The following is a 17025-nucleotide window of genomic DNA, read 5'->3' on the forward strand; positions in this document are numbered from 1 at the left end:
CAAAAACCTAAGGTTGATTTGTTTCTTTCAACTATTTGTAATATTAACAATAAGAGCAATAAGAGCAACTTTTGTTATACATGAATTTGGAACTTGGTAATCAAGACAAAAGTCTTAAAATTGTATATGACAGATTGCAATTAAAAGGAGAAGAAGAGAAGCTCGCAACACTATTAGCAATCTGTAAACTAACAGCTTTACGTAATTGCATGGAGTGAGAAGTTGATTCGTATGTACCTTTTTTGGTTCAGAGTCCCAAAAAAAAAACAAGACACAAGTTGGCAGTTGAAGATGCAGAAGACTGCCAAAAGATCAACTGGTCCTTCCCATGAGACACTTCACCAGGTCCAAGATTCGCCAATAGTCAAAAAACAGTGAAGAATGGATACCCTCAAGACCAATTCGAGTACAACGGTTGCTGCCTGTGAGGTTATTGCATGGACTTCCTCCAATGACGAGATCGAATCCACCAAACCGGTTAACCAAGTGCTCCATCTTGTGAGGGTTAAGTTCTTGCACATCAACAAATTCGATGAGCATCCCAGATTGGCCTGTTTCCTGCCACCAACTCCTAAGTATGTCTCTATTTACCTTAGAGATTTCAACAGAAACCACAACCTTCATGTGCATTCCCAAACGATGAAGAGCCACTTCTGCCCCTCCGATACCCGAGAAAAGAGAGAGTACCTTCAAACCATCTGGAAACAAATTCTTCAAAGTAGATAGATGGTATGCTACTGTATCTACCTGGAATGAGTTCCCTAGAGACCTGTATCTTTCTGTCCTGCTCATGCCACCCCCACGCGTGTGGTTTCTTGGATACCCCAGAAGTATCTCAAGTTCATCAGGTTCTAAAGGAGCAACCTTATGCTGCCCCACCCAGATCAAGTTCCACCTTCTGCATTCATTTATAGCACAAACTGTCTTACTTGTAGTGGTGGTGGATCGTCATACTGTACAAGCTCCCTGCGGATCCTCTCCGTCAGTCTTGAACCCGATATGCATGTCAGCAAACAGTTGAATTGTTTTCTAGGATCCCAAGAGGGCCACCACTTCTTTGTTGCCGGAAATACCTCGTGAATGGTTCTTGGAGGGATTGGAAGAACAGGAAATCTGTTATGTATAGGAAGATTATGGATATATCCCCTCTTTCTAGCTGCAGCACAAAAGTACTTGGAATCCACAAACTCTGGCTTGATGTCATACAAGAAGCGTGACATAGTTTCCCAGACTCCTTTTGGTGCCAACGCCACGTTCTCATAATAGAAGTACGGTGGACCAATAGCTGCCTCACTTATCTTTCTCGGAACCATGTACATCCGCTGATTTGGAAGGCTAAAACCAACCATAGGCTTTGAAAAAGAGATAACAGAGTCTTCATCTTCTGTTGACGTGCATCTTCGTTTGCTCCTGGTCACCTCTGCAAACCTACTCTCCGCACCTCTTGGGCAATTAGATTGACGCTATAGGATAACAAAAATACAAAGATAAGAAAGTCATAGAGAATGTAATTCCAAAGAAATTCACAGATCTGAGATACCTCATCTTCAACTAAACTGGAGACGGTAGATACTCCTAAATTATCATCGAGCTTATTTGCCAACTGAGCCGCATGTATGGAATCTGCTAATTCCAATATAGATGCATTTGGACCTGGAGATATTAAATAGATAAAAAAGAAGGCAGTGAATAAAGAGGATTCAATTGAATGGAAAAAATGTTCCAATAGCGGTAGGGGAAGTCAAGAAAATTTTTCTTTCCAGAAAGCAGAATAGATTTGAGAAAGGATGTTAGGATTTAACAAAATCTTATTTTCTATAGGACTGATACATAAGCAGAATAATACTAGTACTCAGCTAGCTCCACCTACTACATTTCAAAGAAATCTTGAATCACCACAAGTGTGAGTGCTTGATGATTAATTTAATTCTTGACCAGAAAACATAGTTGGAACCAACCGTAAAAAGACTTCTGCCTTATCAGTGATTTGAAAGAATTCTGCAAAGATAAAAGTACTATTTCACAAGCATATGGCTTCTTGATGGAGTTCTTTACCATGATATAGTCTGCTATCAGAACTTATAAATGTTTAAGACAATTGAAAATATATTTAAAGTTACATCAAACAAATATAAACATGAATAAGCTTTATTTACAAGAATCATTTGACTCACTAAGCCAGAAATCATCTGCTAAAGGCACCAACAATCCCTTGTTTAGGTTCAAATAAATTCTGAAAAAGGATCAATTTTGCCATCTAAAATGAGGCCATACTGACTATCCAACATTTTTCAACAATTCCTTTAACTTGACACTTTAAAATAGGTCACGCCTCTTGGATTTCTAAAATCAGCTCTAAAAGATTGGGAATGTAGAACTGCAATCAAATGCACCACTTTAGTTGACGACAACAGGAGATACTTGACACTTTAAAATATTAAACCTTAGAAAACATTTATGTGTATGAAACTGACAAGATTCCATAGTTTAAACTTTAAAAGCCTCAGAAATTATATTTTACGCTTTAAGAAAAGAATTATATTTTATGCTCATAGAGAATAGAGAATGAATATGATAATGCAGCATGTTATGGATCTCTGAAGATAAAAAAAGGAAGGAAAGAAAGAAAGAAATGATGATAGATTAATCAAGTTCTGCTTAAAGTTGATGATGATATAAATTTTCAGCATGTTTAATAGATTAAACTTTAATAAGATGCAAATTTAGTACCACATCTAGCGATGGCTGCAGATGCATCATTAGTGGGAAAACCCATTTCGACTAAGATCAACAACTTCCTATCCTCTGCAGGAAAATCTTCAAAAAGTTCCTGAAGATTTTTTTTAAAAAAATAAATATTATGCATGTCTGATGCATTTCTGAATATTGGAAATAGCATCTAAATTTCGGACATCAACTATATGGTATTCTGATAAATCCTTTACGAAATTGACTTGCATTTGAAAGATAAAAATTTTAAAAGAAAAAGTTCCTTGTACTGATCACTCAGAGATTAATACTAAATTACTCCCCTGATAATTGTTAACTTAGAAAAACCATATAGATCTTCAATTTTTTTCATATTGACAAAGAAAATTAGAAAAAGAGATTGTAACTAAATGGTAAAATGGCTAGTAAAAGGAAAACTTGACAAAAAATAGTTAACAATGCTATCAACTAAAAGAGAACATCTGACAATCATGCAATGTGAGAAGCATGATACGAAAGAAAAAAAAATATACATTGATGTTTATGCCTTGGCGACTAAAGTAAATATTAGACAGTAAAAACATTTTATGAGAAAAAGTACACTAGTTGGTGTGGAGAGACATTCGTTCTTTGTTATTCAACTTGAACTGATGCAGCCTAGGACAATGGTCCTCAGTTTTTTAATCAACTTTACAGTACTCTCATACACTAATTGGAACCCGCTGAAGGTTATAGCTTTCTAGTGTCCTTTGACATTTGCTATGAAACTTATTTGTCTACTATATATCACGAAAGCATCATCTATCACAACTTCGTGCCTGTATCTTCCAGTCATAATCACATATTTATTTCAACATTTTAACTATGTTTCTAAATTCTAACAACAAACTTCTCATCCAAAAAAAAAAAATGAAAAAGCTTTTTCCCCACACCTGTTCTATCAAATATGTTCATCCATCATTAATAGCATCATGCTAGAAATGAGCACCTGCATTGGACATAGGCAAACATAATCATTCTCCTTGCTTATATCGACACCCAGAAGTGAATTTTCCAGTGTAGTTGTGGTTTTCTCAAGCCTCATGCGAGCCTCAATCTGCTCATACTTCTGCAAGCTCTCCCTTCCCTAACACATGCTTCCATCCACTCTTCAATTAGCTAGGTGAAGCTCATGGCGTGACATCTTAATTTTCTCATTTTATATCCCTCCTCTTTTGGCTTTTATTTTGCTATAAAAATGTTAGCTACTTACATCTCAAACAATTCTATCAGATAATTCAATCTTCTTACCATTTTCACAGTTCCACAACCTCTGTAACTTTGGTTTCAAGCAGGGTACCCAGAAGTGAATTTTCCAGTGTACTTGTGGTTTTCTCAAGCCTCGTGCGAGTCTCAATCTACTCATACTTCTGCAAGCTCTCCCTTCCCTAACACATGCTTCCATCCGCTCTTCAATTAGCTAGGTGAAGCTCATGGCGTGACATCTTAATTTTCTCATTTTATATCCCTCCTCTTTTGTCTTTTATTTTGCTATAAAAAGTTAGCTACTTATATCTCAAACAATTCTATCAGATAATTCAATCTTCTTACCATTTTCACAGTTCCACAACCTCTGTAACTTTGGTTTCAAGCAAGGTATCCTAATTCAATATATCATTTAACCAGTAAGTCCTAGTGAAAAAAGCAAACTTCACCGAGGAACAAATGCAAATGAATTTGATGGTCTTTATGGTTGTGTCCACTCTCTCTTCTATTGTATCCAGAAAATATATGGTCAGATCATGAGAAAACATTTATCTTTAGCATATATACAAATTATGAATATAAGAAAGCAGTGTAAGAGAAGCACTACAAACATCTGGCTAAAACAGCATGAACGTGACATGGCCAATATTAATGTCCTCCTCTTCAAGCATTTATGGCCTTCCATATTATGGAAAGTAACGCCTAAAGTAACCTGAAAACAGCTAACCGTGCAAGTCATCTAAACATCCATGGTTGCTTCCTGATGGTTGGTTAGACAGAGAGCTTTTAACTGCTAGGAACCAGCAGGAGAAAAATTGATTCATAAACTATGCCAATAGAAAGAACTTCCAATCATCAATGCTTAGTATTTCACATCTAGGCACAATGTGCAAGTAGTAACTTTTAGACTAAAATAGTCATCCATTTTCAAAGAGGACAAGTCAAGTAAAATTACCTCATCTACAGAAGCAACTCTGTCATAAGGATTGTCATCTGCTTCATCTTTGTTGCTTAAGACAGAAAGATCTCTAGGGATGGAGTCATATTCTGATGGTGATGTTCCAATAGACTGCAACATCAAACACCACTATGTTTCACTCTTCAGTAAAAAAGTGTTCAGCCATAAAAATGACAACCATGGAGTAAACAGTACTAGAATGGCACTGTTATTATTTGGCAAAATATGGCCTAAAAGTAGCGTTGATCGAGAATGTACCTACCATATAAGTAAGCAATGCTTCTAGTATAGCTTCTGAATTTTCTTCTCCTTCATACACAACAAATTTCAGAAAGCATGACATAGGTAGGTAAGTTAATACATACAGGCAATTGGCAATATGGATTACTGACCATTTTCTTTGATTGCCTTCATGATCATGTCCTCAGAAAATCCCATCCCCATAAAATGGCAAACCATTGCTGAGCGAGAAGGGCCAGTCTCGCAACCCTTGGAAGAACATGCAATGCAGCATTTCAATCAATATAATCGGATTAAAATTATGGTCACAAGTAAGTCCTACTCCCAAAGCTGACGCCTAGTGACTCATCAACCTTTGTAAAGCTTGAGTTCAGTCATTGCTGAGTCTCATTGCCTAGTTTGACATGTCACAGTAAATTCACGATTGGAGATGGTGAATGAATTAGTATCCATTTAACTTATCCAAATTTCATAGAATGAGCAACTACTTCAGAATCCTTCATGTAGTCAATTAGTTCAGCATTTGGGAAAAACTAAGATATAGTCAAAAGTATAATATCATGAACCTGTAACTGATGTTTTAATCCGAGCAACAAAATCAAGAGGCAAGAGTTTCCTCATTTGACAACACCTTTGCGACAGCAGTGTTCAAAACAAGTGAAGATTCGTGGGTTCAAGAAGTTATCACATTACATTAATGCAAGATTGGAAGGTCCAGATCTCCAAGGGGAAGAAAGCACTACCTCCCCAGACGGGCACGCAAGGGGCTCAGAAGACGGCACAACATCTCCCGTCGTCGCCTCATCATCGCAGTCCCATTCAAAATCCTCGTTCCCTTCACTCTCGCTGGTCCAATCCTACACCAATTTGCAACACCCCTTGGTCAGATTCATAGAACGAACAAAAGATCGGACGGTTCGATGATCAATGTACCATTACTTGACGGCGACTTCTCCCCCCAAACGCCTCCGCCCCGCCCCCCGCCCAAAATGGGAAGAGAACAGAATCGTCAAAAGAAACCACCGCCTGCAGCCGCACCAAATCGGCAGCTGAAACGCCAATCCTGGGGGTCACGAGTCTCCGCAGGCGACCTTGTCGTGGAACGAAGCGGAGGCGCGCCGACCGACCTCCCTGGAGTTTACCAATGGGCGCAGTGCGAACACGACATAAAACACAAACAAACTGGACTTTGTTACTACAGGTGTCCTTCCGACTTATACGGGTCCCGCCACGTTCGACTTGTGGACCCCACCACCCGGTTTCAACGAAGAACCCTGGACCCTGCCTAGGCCCGCACGGCTGAGCCGCACTCTCCAATTCCTCTCTAAATTTTTGTGTGTGTGTGTATATATATATATATATATATATATATATATATATATATATATATCCTTTTAATTATTTTTTTTACTTTTCAGTCTTTTTAAACAGTAAATTGAATAGGAAAATATTATTTAGATTTTGATTAGTTTTATCTTCTTCTTTTTTTCTATTGACTTGGATGTCACATGTCGTATTTGGAGACAAATATTTCGCCTATATCTCATTCCAATTAGAGATAAATATTTCTCCTATATACCCCTTACTATTGACTATGATTAGTAGTAAGTTTAAAAATATTCTATTTTAGATATATAGCATATCCTTTGTATGCGAGTCAGGACATCATGATTTAGGGGGCACTTAAGATATGCCCTGCTGTTATCATATGTTGTATCATTATAACTCCATTGCAAACCACAACAAATACTGCATGCTTTTCTATGATATGAGGAGAAAAGTGAGATGAGGAAGTTTGACAAGTATGGATAGTGATTTAAGGAGTGGGATTGAAGTGGACAAGAGATGGAAGGTGTATCTTGTTGGCTGGAATGGACTCACCTGTACTTATGTTCAATTGAAATTACAAGGAGTCAAGAACTACTATGTTCAATTGTTCTATTAAGCACTTATTAAGCATTTAATGTCACATAAGTAATAACTCATTTCTACATCATGTATATATACATGAGATAAAACAAGAAACATGAGCAACTGATATACACAGTGCATATGCCAAGACACTAGTTTTTGAGTCAGAACTGCAACCCAACAGTATGCAAAGTAGACGATGAACTTCAGATGACTCTGAGTTACCAATGGCTTCCATATGAAATGATTTGATGAGGAAGAGTACCTGCTAGCTTCTTATGTCCTCACTCTAGCTTGTTAGCCTGAAGAAAACTGAGGAAAAATAGATTAGAATTACATCAGTGCTATCAGAATTTTGTGGTCTAAATGTTCTTCACAAGTTGTTTTTTTTTTAATTTAAATAAGTGGAAATCTACACCTTGTTCCTGTTTAGGAGATCTAAGAATTCAGGTAGTTTTGACTTGACTGCCAGAAAATCAAAGAATCTATCTCAAACATACACAACCATCAAGCATCAATATAAGAAACTTCCAACGACCATCACATGAAATCAAACAACTAGACGATATTTTCGTAACCAGCTTCTGAGTTCTTAGATGACATCAAAATTAATTTCTGAATGGAAATTCAAATGTTCAAGGTGTTAAGGCTGTATTACGATACAACTCTGGAAAGCTTTCAACGCACTATTAAATTATTCTTACATTACTTTATGAATCATGTCCTACCAATTTTCAGGACTGGCATCAATTGATCAACAAGAAAAAGTAGCAAGAAACTTAGTGAACCAAAGGATAAAAGATAGGGAGAGTGCTTGCAGTTCTAGCTACAGAACATGATTAAGCATATCAACTGGTGTTCATAAAACAAAAGTTTGACATACGAGAATCAGTCTTCAGATAATTGTAGGAAACAACAAGCATAAAATCATTATATCTACCTGAAAGCATGCTCAAATAAATAATGTGGAGAGATTCAAAATCAGATATGATCATCTACAACCTTTTCATGCATGTTAGTTAGGACTTAGGACCACCTTAGACCAAACTTGATATTAGGATCGACCCTAAAAGAATTTTAGCATCCATCTCTCCGTACGAAAATAAAAAGATGAACCTAACTTGACTATAAATTTATTAAACACCAAAGAATGACACCTCAGGTTATCCTGGAGTTTAGAAGCAAAAATACATGGAATTTAAAGCTACCTTTTGAACCAGAAAGGAAAGCAGAGAAAACACTTTGATATTCATACCGGATGAAGAGGATGGCCAATAAGGCTAAAGACACAGCTTGTTTCTGGTGGGATATTCTCTGTACGATGATGAGATGTGCATCTGGATCCTAATTTACGATAGCTTGTTCTCTTATGGTCTTGGCAATCAGGTTCATCAAGCCTCTCTGGAAGCACGTTTTCAGTCTGATTATTGGTTGATGGACTAACCGAGGCAGCCATTGGATAAGATTCTGTATGAGCAGGATGCAAACGAGAAATCTGTGCTGCTGAATCGTGTTGTGATTCTTCTAGGACAGTATTCTGTTCTCCACCGGTAGATATTAGAGGACTTGGAGTGACCTAATTCACAAGCAAAGTACGTTACAATCAAGAATTCAGGACTTGGACTCTGCAGAATTTCAGTCATTAAAGGGAGATATTGTAGTTGTACCAACCGGAAAGGTACTCCAGCCAGGGTCTGGCATGATCCCAGGGAAGAGCAACATTGGGCCGTAAGGTCCTTGCATGTATGACGCAGGCAACATCGACGATCTACCAACTTCCCAACTGGTAATTACAGGGTACTGTTGATGCGAAGGAGATATAGTGGGCTGAACAATAGAATAAGATGGTGATGCTGGCAAGGGCAACGAGGGTTCAGGGTGGTTGAATTTACAAGTTAATCCAAACTTGCAGTGGCCTGTCCTGATATAATAGGAGCATTCTTTCTCACCCTGAATTCTTTGAAGCCCACAACATTAGAATTAGCAATTCTGTAGAATTTCCATCATACAAAAAACAATCAGAAACAAAATTAGAGAAACAAAACCTGACCGGACGTAATGGATAGCCATATTTATTTAAAGATGCCAGTATCACAGATCCATCTGGCTTTGGGTGTTCATACTTGCATGTATCACCAAATTTGCAACTCCCGTAGCTGACAAAATACTGCAAAACAATAAAGCCTTACACCTGAATGGAAGGATGAATTATGGATATTCATTTGCGATAAAATTGCATCAATAACGTGACATGTTTCCAGTGAATCTAAGAATTATTGGTACCTAAAGCACAATCCCAACCAATTAAATAGAAATACCCTGCATGCAGGTCGGCTAGTGTGCTCCCGGTGTTGTGCAGATCCAGTTCTCGCTGCTCTGGCTACCTGATGAAGTTACCGATGTCGGAAATTAGATCAAAACAAAATTCCACCGATTAGACAAAATTGGGAGAAAGCCCTAGAAAAACAACAACTTTATGTACCATCCGGCGATCACGGGGGTGATTGTAGCGGCAGCCATCACCAAAACCACATGTCCCGGTCCGCATGTAGTAGGCACAGTCAGGCCGGCCATGCCTCTCAGGATACGCCGGAGGCTCCTCGCTGCCCAATTCCATCTTCCACATCGATCCTGCCACAACGCAAGACCAAAAAGAAAACATCAATCGGAACGACCACGAGAACAGAAACCGGGAACGAGAGCCAAAGCACAGAGCAATGGACATGGAGCACCTTCCAGTACCGTCTCGGGGTCAGCGCGGGGCTGTCCCGGCTCAGAGGCCGGCTCGAACGGCTCCATGCGAGACGGCCACCGGAGCAAAGGGGAGGCACGGCGATGCGGAAGTGACGGTGGATGGATGTTGCGGAGGGACGTCGAAGGCGCGATCGATGAGTAAATGTGAGAGTGGCAACCGAGGAGGGAGGGTTAAGTCTGTCGCCTTCTTCCCGTTCTTTTGGCTCTGCAGCCGCGCTAAAGCGTTGCTCTTTCGTGCTTCTTTGGGAGGCTTTTTCGTCCGTTGGGGTTTCATGTACCCGCCAAAGAAAAAGGTGGGAAACTAAACGCCCCGTAAACGGCAACTGCCCAAAAGTTGCCCGCTTCAGTAAAGGCCCCTGTTGTCCCTGTAATTACCGAAAATGCCACCTCCCTGTTGATAGGCAATCCAGTGCGAGGGGCTTGGCGTTGAGGGCAGTCTAGTAATGTAGATAACGGGATGTGCTTATGCACACGGTGTTACATTAAATAGGTAGTAGAATCCATCGATATAGACAAATAACACGTCTCGGTTATAAGTAAGTACCTAATGACACTTGGGGGATGTGGCAGGTGGTGGGGCTCGCTTCATTAACACTTAACTGGTAAAGGAGGATTAAGAACAAAATCTGAAACAAAAAGAAAAGGAGTAAAAATTCATTTTTAACATTTAGGTGTTTTAAAAGGGAGGTCATATTCCCACCAAGTACTAAAAAAAAAAATTAATTTGCCAAACAAAAGATAAGATGCTAAAACAATGACAAATCAATTTCTAACTCGCATGGATTTTTTATTTCGATATACTGTATATAAATATAATTTTAATCAAAAAATTAGAGAATTTGATGAGTCAAATAATTAGTCCAAATCCCATATCTTTGATTTGTCATTGTTTCTTTATATGGTTTTTATGTATTTTTTTTATGGAAATTAATACAAAATTGAGTCTAATTTATAGATTATTAAATTGCTAATCATCCAAAAGAATATTAAGTAAATTCAAACCCATTTCGGACTCTTCAATTTTTAGCCCCTAATTTTCAGGTTCATGAGTTACCTCAATCTACCTTCTTAACAGCTTCCTTCCACTGGGTGCTTGCAGCCTCTTCAATCACAACACTAGCAGAACAAGTACTGGTAATAAGGTGTATGAGCACTGGAATTCACAGAGAAAACAAGTTTTTAGCCGAAATAAGAAGTAGAATAGCACCAAAACATCATGATCTACTTGACTACATTGCAAGTTTACCCCTCCGGCCATCACAGCTCGTCAAAAACGCTGCGTGGCCAAAGTAGTTGTAGTTTGTTCCAAGTTCCTTGTTAGAAGGTAGATTATGATACCCCAGCCATCATATGGTATATGAGCATGCAATTTCTAGATCTCAACAATACTTCTTTGCACAATTCAGTATCCAGCAAGATGATACTTTGCAGGAAGAAACAATGCTGATCTGCGAAGGACAATATCTTATTTATTCGATAAGAAAGTTCACAAAGGCAAAAATAGGTGAAGTTTACAGAACAGCAGCCAAGGAGCATGAATAAAGGTCAAAAGGACTGCTGGAAGTTCAGAGGAACACAAGTCAACCTTGTCCTTTAATTGCATCCTCATCCCCAAATTCCTCATGTTACGCAACCAAAACAGGGCACTTTCTGGATCCAGAAAATCAAATAATCAGCTGAAACAAATCTCAAGACCTCTCCCACCAACTTCAGCCTTCAAGCACTGGAAGCCGCATGAATCGAGCTCAGCAATAGCCCTGTCGATGATCGTGCAAGATAGCACTGTTCAATGGTCGAGGGAGGCATTGGATGACAAGATGGAGAGATATAAGCATTAGTTGCAAAAAAATAAGAGTTATGGGGAATACAATGAAAGTATGAAAAGTAGTTATATTTACAATTTAAAGTCACCGTGGAATAGGGGGTTTGATATATCATTGATATTTCAAATTTCAATATGAAAAAGAAGATGAATCCTTCAACTGTATGTTACAATTTAAAGTATGCCATTTCTTAACCTCAAAATGCAACAATGAAATAATATATATGGAGAAAACAGAGCCTATCCTTCGTCCTACAAGGTACAAGAACCAAGTCGCATATTCTGAATGTTTCTATTAGGTTGTCTCATGCTCATTTAATTTCTGCTTCTACTTGATGGTCAAATTGCATCTTGGAAGTCAAGGTTATTCCTTTTTTTTTTTTACCACACTCATGATCCTGCATGCTTAAATATCACAATGTCATGTAGCAGAACACAAAGGGGGACAGAACACTTTTAGAATTCATGTGCTATTCGGCTACTGGGTGTTTAGTTCAGACAAGGATCAATCCTGCAGCAGATAAACTCTTAACACCAAAGACTTCAATTCCATGTATGCACAGTCCGGTTACAGCACAACTTAAATTTAATTGGTGTTCAAGTGACAAGATATGCAATTGACCACAGGATGCCATCCATCCCACGCTTAGCCTATAGAACAACCCTAACTATAGGGATTGTACATTAAAAAAAAATCATCTAGCAATTCCTTTCAGATTATTTTTCTTCTGAACTTTTGTTTATAATTGTTTGTAATGCATAATTTAAGTGACATTTTAGGTTTTTATCCTTCACAACCAAAGCAATAACAATCTTAAATTATCAGTCCTGTAAAATTATTTTCCAAAAATATTAGCAACCCCAGACAAACATTTTCTTACATGTTTAAAAATTAGAAGCACTCGATATATATGCGTGCGTACATCTAATGCATTTAGACTCCCTTTAAGTGTAATATGGTGAATAGTGAAATACAAAACCACCATTAAAATTTAAACATTTAATAGCATCCACAAGAGATGCTCATATATGCATGTCTTTCTACGGTTATCACATGCCGCTTTCCTTGAAAAGACCTTGTAAAGCTCTTTCGTGCTTCTTCCCTTATAACACAGAAAAAGACCTTGTATTTTTAAAAAGCTTTGCTCTCCAAAGATCACTAGATTTGAAGGTTGTCTCCTTAAAGCCTATTTTCATGTCTCTTCTTGAAATGCATGTGTTAGTGCAAATAGTGTGCCAAACTTCCTGTATCACAAAAAGCCTCCAGTACAGATTTTGAATGTCAGTCTCTTTAGACAGAAGCCAATAACCCCATATTCACTGTATATATCTTGGTATACATGCATATCCACAAAGAAATTTATCCATATAACCATCTAACTCCATTAAAAAATTTTCCCACAAATCTTATCCAACTCATGAAGGCCTTCGCTAATTTTCCTTGTTCTACTACTAGCCAATCCATTTTTCCTTCTACCTCACATTTGTGTTTCTCCAAGTTTGTCCACCTCAGGCTATTAGTTACTATTTTTGAACAGCTGTATCGTTTTCAGTGATCCAAGATCATTTCATTGTCAATTGTTGCTGATTATATGGGCAGTAGGTGTTAGAATTAGAACAAAATTCATTCCTGAGAAAATCTTGTAATTCATCTCCTCGATTATGCCAATTTAGTAGCCAGAACCAAATTGCATTGCCAAATGCCATCCTGAAATTGTACCAGTACACTTTTTCTCAAAGTCAGGGCAACCAAAGTAAGATTCTTATAAACAGATCATAATAGTTCTGAAACAGAAGAGGACAACTGAATAAATAGATCAAACTAGTTCAAAATTTTTCTTTCAGGAAAATAAGATTATTATCAAAGCCGGCAATGCCTAATTTGTATGCACTGTCACAACTCACTCTTCTCAAGGTTTTTACATTTTAAAATTTTTTTAGTCTAGACTGTCAGAAGTCAAAAATAAACTCAAATATAAACCTAAAATGAATTTCACCATAAAGATTCAACAAAAAAGATAAAGATTTGATAAGATGACAAAGAACAAGAAGCATACATGTTGGCAGCAGTGTCAAAACACACCCTCCACCACCAGCCCCGGTCAGCTTGGAAGCTAATTTGTACTTCAGCATGGTTCGAAGCACCGTCTCTATAGCAGCATGGCTTACCCCCATGCACTGGAGTAAACCTTGATTCATTTCCATTAACTCCTCTATCTTTTCTTCTCTTGCAGTGATGGATATGTCATCTTGAGCAGGTGATTGTATAATGGCCGATAATTCCTTGCTAATAAAATCGACTGCAGTAAACACAGAAGCCATAGCATCCGGATGCCTGGATGCTCTTTCAGATACACCAGCAACCAGTGCTTTTGTGTTCCTCCCAACCTTTGTATTAGTGATGAGCATTCTTAGAGGAGCACTCGACTTGATGTGAGTCAACTCACCCGACCTGAACTGAATCATGCCACCTGTTGCATGTGCACTCGAAGTTTAACCATACAACGAAATGGCTCCATAGAAACAAAAAATGACAGAAAAAAAATGATAACATATGCAATGATCAATTATCAAACTATTGAGAAGGAAGAACCTTATCACACAACTCAAACTTTTTACCCCATAAAATGAAGAGCACAGACGATCATCTCTTCTAGAATGACTATGCCTCAATATGATAGAAAATTATGCAGATTAACACAAGAAGAACACAATTACACGACTCAAACAAGTTAATTAAAGCACAGCAGAAGATTACATACCAAATGTGCTTACGGTGTTATCAATGCCAGATGGCTTTCCATGAATAATCTTTTCCCCTTCGAATGCCCATCTATTCACCAGTTCAAGCTCATTCTTGCTAAATTTAAACCATTCAGTCTGCGAGGTGTCGACGCTTATGGCATCAGATAAAGCAAGCAGAGCACCCGCGACCGAGACGCAGAATGAAGCAGATGAACCAAGCCCCGATCCCAGAGGAAGATCCGACGTGACAACCACTTTTCCTCTCTTGTAGCTGGGAAAACAGAAACAATGAAAAGGCTTAGAATGCATGGATTAAAGAAGAGAGAGAAAGAGAGAGAGAGAGAGAGAGAGAGATGAAGCAAATGAGGGGAAGAGAAAAGAGTGTTAGCATGGGTTGATACCCATGGATCGAGGTGTAGAGATAGAGAAAACAGGAAACCCCGGAAGAAAGCCAAAATTTGGCTTCCGGGATGTTCTGTTCTTCGACGAGGGCAGCAATCGACTTGATTCGTCCCGGCGAGCACGAAACTGGGGTTGAAGAATCAGCAAAACCGTCCCCCAACACCTCCTTTAATCTCGAGGACGACCAAGAAAACACCAAGGCCATATCCTTAAGCTCTAATTCTACGGATCCATCACCATTCTCTGGAAAGAACAACACAAGATTTCTACTTCGAGCACAAGGCTAACGAATTCGAAAACCTAAATCCCTCAACAACAACAAAAAAAAAAATCCGATCTTTAGTCGCACGAAAAATCGACGGCGGAAGAGATGCCAAACCAGTGGGAAGGGGGGAATCGAGGCGGAAGGAGACGTGGGTGTAGAGGTCAATGGCGGCGGCGACGGCGGTGGAGCCGTGGACGACGGCGTGCTCGCCGGAGAGGATGATCTTGCCGGGGGCACGAGCTCGGACCTCCGCCATTACCAACGAACGGTGCACGGAAAGCTCACAATCCGAGGCCAAGACCAAGAATCAACAACTGGTAGATTTCAAGCTCGCCCTTCTCTACTCCATCTCGCTTACCAGATTCTCTCCTACACGTGAACCTCCAAAGCAATAAAATATGGTTGGCTTTCAGGTGGATGTCACGATCAAAACGAAAACGTTTTCCTCGTCGATCACACGATGCAACCAATAAAAGAAGGACATAAATTTGAGATTTCGAAGCTTATGTGGATTTCTTTTTCTTTTTTCTAAATTTTCGTGTGATATTCCAATAAATTTACCCCAATTTTCATACAACAATAATTCTAATAATGCATGTATTATTTGAGCACATCATTTCCCTTTCCCATTCACGATTTTATGGTTGATTCATAATAGTTTTATCCATCCAATCGAGTTGTTGGATTTCAACGTATATTATCGTTGATATTGATAATTTACTCAAGATATGAAAGATAAATCGATCCTTTGCGAGCAGAAATAAAGGGTTATCGTAATTGATTTCTTAATATTTTAATTATAAATCACGTAATTTATAGAATATTTGATTCATTGAATGTAAGTAATTAAGGGAAAATAAGTGAGGTTGGTGAGGAAATCACGTGTGCACGCATGCCTATGCTCGTTGTTCACGTGCGGTGGATGTGACCAAGACGGGAACGCCCAAATCGAAATATTCGTTTTGAGACGAAGAAAAATGTATTATCTAAATAAATAAGTATAAAAATAATACCAAAACTCAATGTCATCGAGTAAAAGAAATTTGAATATATATATATATATATATATATATATATATATATATATATTTTAACACCCTGATTAGTCCCATCAAACCCAAAGTTGATGAGTGTACTACTATCTTAAGTATTTTGATCAGTGGTTTAGACCAAACGAAGTTGATAGGCCAGTTAGCCTATCAAACCCGAGTCATAATATTTGATATCAAAATCGATCTAACATTTGGGCATGATGAGGGAACACTTATGCACCTTAACATGCCTTCTAATCTTATCCATGAATAATCCTTCATATAGTTTGATGCTCAATATTAACTATAGTACTATTTAATATGATTCAATCTAATTTGATAATCGACTCATTAATTTACTAAGATTAAACCATTGACTAATAATATTTATGACTAAGTTAATGATACTAAACTTTTATAACCTATATAAATTTATTCAAATTTTTTCTTATTTTTAATATGAAAATAAATTGGAATATTATAGTCTTTGTTGATACATCCTTAATATAATAAAAAAATATTTTAATTAAAAAAGAATATTAGATGAAATGGCTCGATTGCCCATCAAACAAAAGAATCAAAGAATCGTTGAACGACCAGCAGCACTTGCCATCATCCACTCTCTCGATCCAGTAGCATCCTGCATATTCCAGCCGGACATGGCAAGGAGGCTTCGAGGAACCCATCAAGTTTCAGTGATACGTCTCGCTGTTTGATCCACTCAATTCAGAAGCTTCCTTCGCTTTATTCTACCCAGTTGGAGTCATGAACGAAGACGACGAGTTCCAAAGCAGGTTTCTTCTTCACCATTATTCCGTCTAAACCAAGTGGTGGAAAAGAGTCGCAGGAAGAGATCATTATTCCCTGCGACGACAATGAAGTATACACGCATCAAAACACAATCTTCCCGTCGTCCAACTCGAGAAGACAGCATATCCTCATC

At 38.2% G+C, this 17025-nt stretch overlaps 2 protein-coding genes and 1 pseudogene across 4 annotated transcripts; all 3 read right to left on the reverse strand.

Moving 5' to 3' along the window:
• Positions 1 to 59: 59 nt before the first annotated feature.
• LOC135644329 (DNA (cytosine-5)-methyltransferase DRM2-like) lies at positions 60 to 5889 on the reverse strand (annotated as a pseudogene).
• A 1116-nt stretch (positions 5890 to 7005) lies between these two features.
• Positions 7006 to 11118, reverse strand: LOC103996405 (zinc finger CCCH domain-containing protein 32-like). 2 transcript variants are annotated; one of them, XM_009417328.3, is made up of 8 exons: positions 10872 to 11118; positions 9796 to 10443; positions 9546 to 9694; positions 9382 to 9447; positions 9114 to 9230; positions 8735 to 9013; positions 8319 to 8639; positions 7006 to 7365 (listed from the first exon to the last, which is right to left on the reverse strand). In XM_009417328.3, the coding sequence occupies exons 2-8, from the start codon at positions 9860 to 9862 to the stop codon at positions 7348 to 7350; spliced, it is 1017 nt and encodes a 338-aa protein (XP_009415603.2). In that variant the 5' UTR covers positions 9863 to 10443; positions 10872 to 11118; the 3' UTR covers positions 7006 to 7347. The 2 variants fall into 2 exon arrangements, with proteins under 2 accessions (XP_009415603.2, XP_065018007.1); XM_065161935.1 differs by having other exon boundaries at positions 7010 to 7375.
• A 143-nt stretch (positions 11119 to 11261) lies between these two features.
• LOC135581528 (mevalonate kinase-like) lies at positions 11262 to 15508 on the reverse strand. 2 transcript variants are annotated; one of them, XM_065161933.1, is made up of 5 exons: positions 15166 to 15508; positions 14786 to 15029; positions 14402 to 14655; positions 13697 to 14110; positions 11262 to 11599 (listed from the first exon to the last, which is right to left on the reverse strand). In XM_065161933.1, exons 1-5 carry the CDS (start codon positions 15305 to 15307, stop codon positions 11490 to 11492), a joined length of 1164 nt encoding a protein of 387 aa, XP_065018005.1. In that variant the 5' UTR covers positions 15308 to 15508; the 3' UTR covers positions 11262 to 11489. The 2 variants fall into 2 exon arrangements, with proteins under 2 accessions (XP_065018005.1, XP_065018006.1); XM_065161934.1 differs by having other exon boundaries at positions 11262 to 11574; positions 15166 to 15442.
• Between the last annotated feature and the right edge of the window lie 1517 nt (positions 15509 to 17025).

Source organism: Musa acuminata, chromosome BXJ3-8, assembly GCF_036884655.1.
Source record: "Musa acuminata AAA Group cultivar baxijiao chromosome BXJ3-8, Cavendish_Baxijiao_AAA, whole genome shotgun sequence".
Classification (NCBI taxonomy): domain Eukaryota; kingdom Viridiplantae; phylum Streptophyta; class Magnoliopsida; order Zingiberales; family Musaceae; genus Musa; species Musa acuminata.

Bases quoted from the DNA above. Each gene is read 5' to 3' on its own strand.
- LOC103996405 (XM_009417328.3), bottom strand. From the start codon at position 9,862: ATGGAGCCGTTCGAGCCGGCCTCTGAGCCGGGACAGCCCCGCGCTGAC. The intron at 9,448-9,545 runs GTACATAAAGTT...TAACTTCATCAG, and splicing joins ACCCCCGTGATCGCCGGATG to GTAGCCAGAGCAGCGAGAAC. The intron at 8,640-8,734 runs GTTGGTACAACT...CTTGTGAATTAG, and splicing joins CTGGCTGGAGTACCTTTCCG to GTCACTCCAAGTCCTCTAAT.
- LOC135581528 (XM_065161933.1), bottom strand. From the start codon at position 15,307: ATGGCGGAGGTCCGAGCTCGTGCCCCCGGCAAGATCATCCTCTCCGGC. The intron at 14,656-14,785 runs GTATCAACCCAT...CTGTTTTCCCAG, and splicing joins CTCTACACCTCGATCCATGG to CTACAAGAGAGGAAAAGTGG. The intron at 11,600-13,696 runs GTATGCTTCTTG...ACCATTGAACAG, and splicing joins TTTGACACTGCTGCCAACAT to TGCTATCTTGCACGATCATC.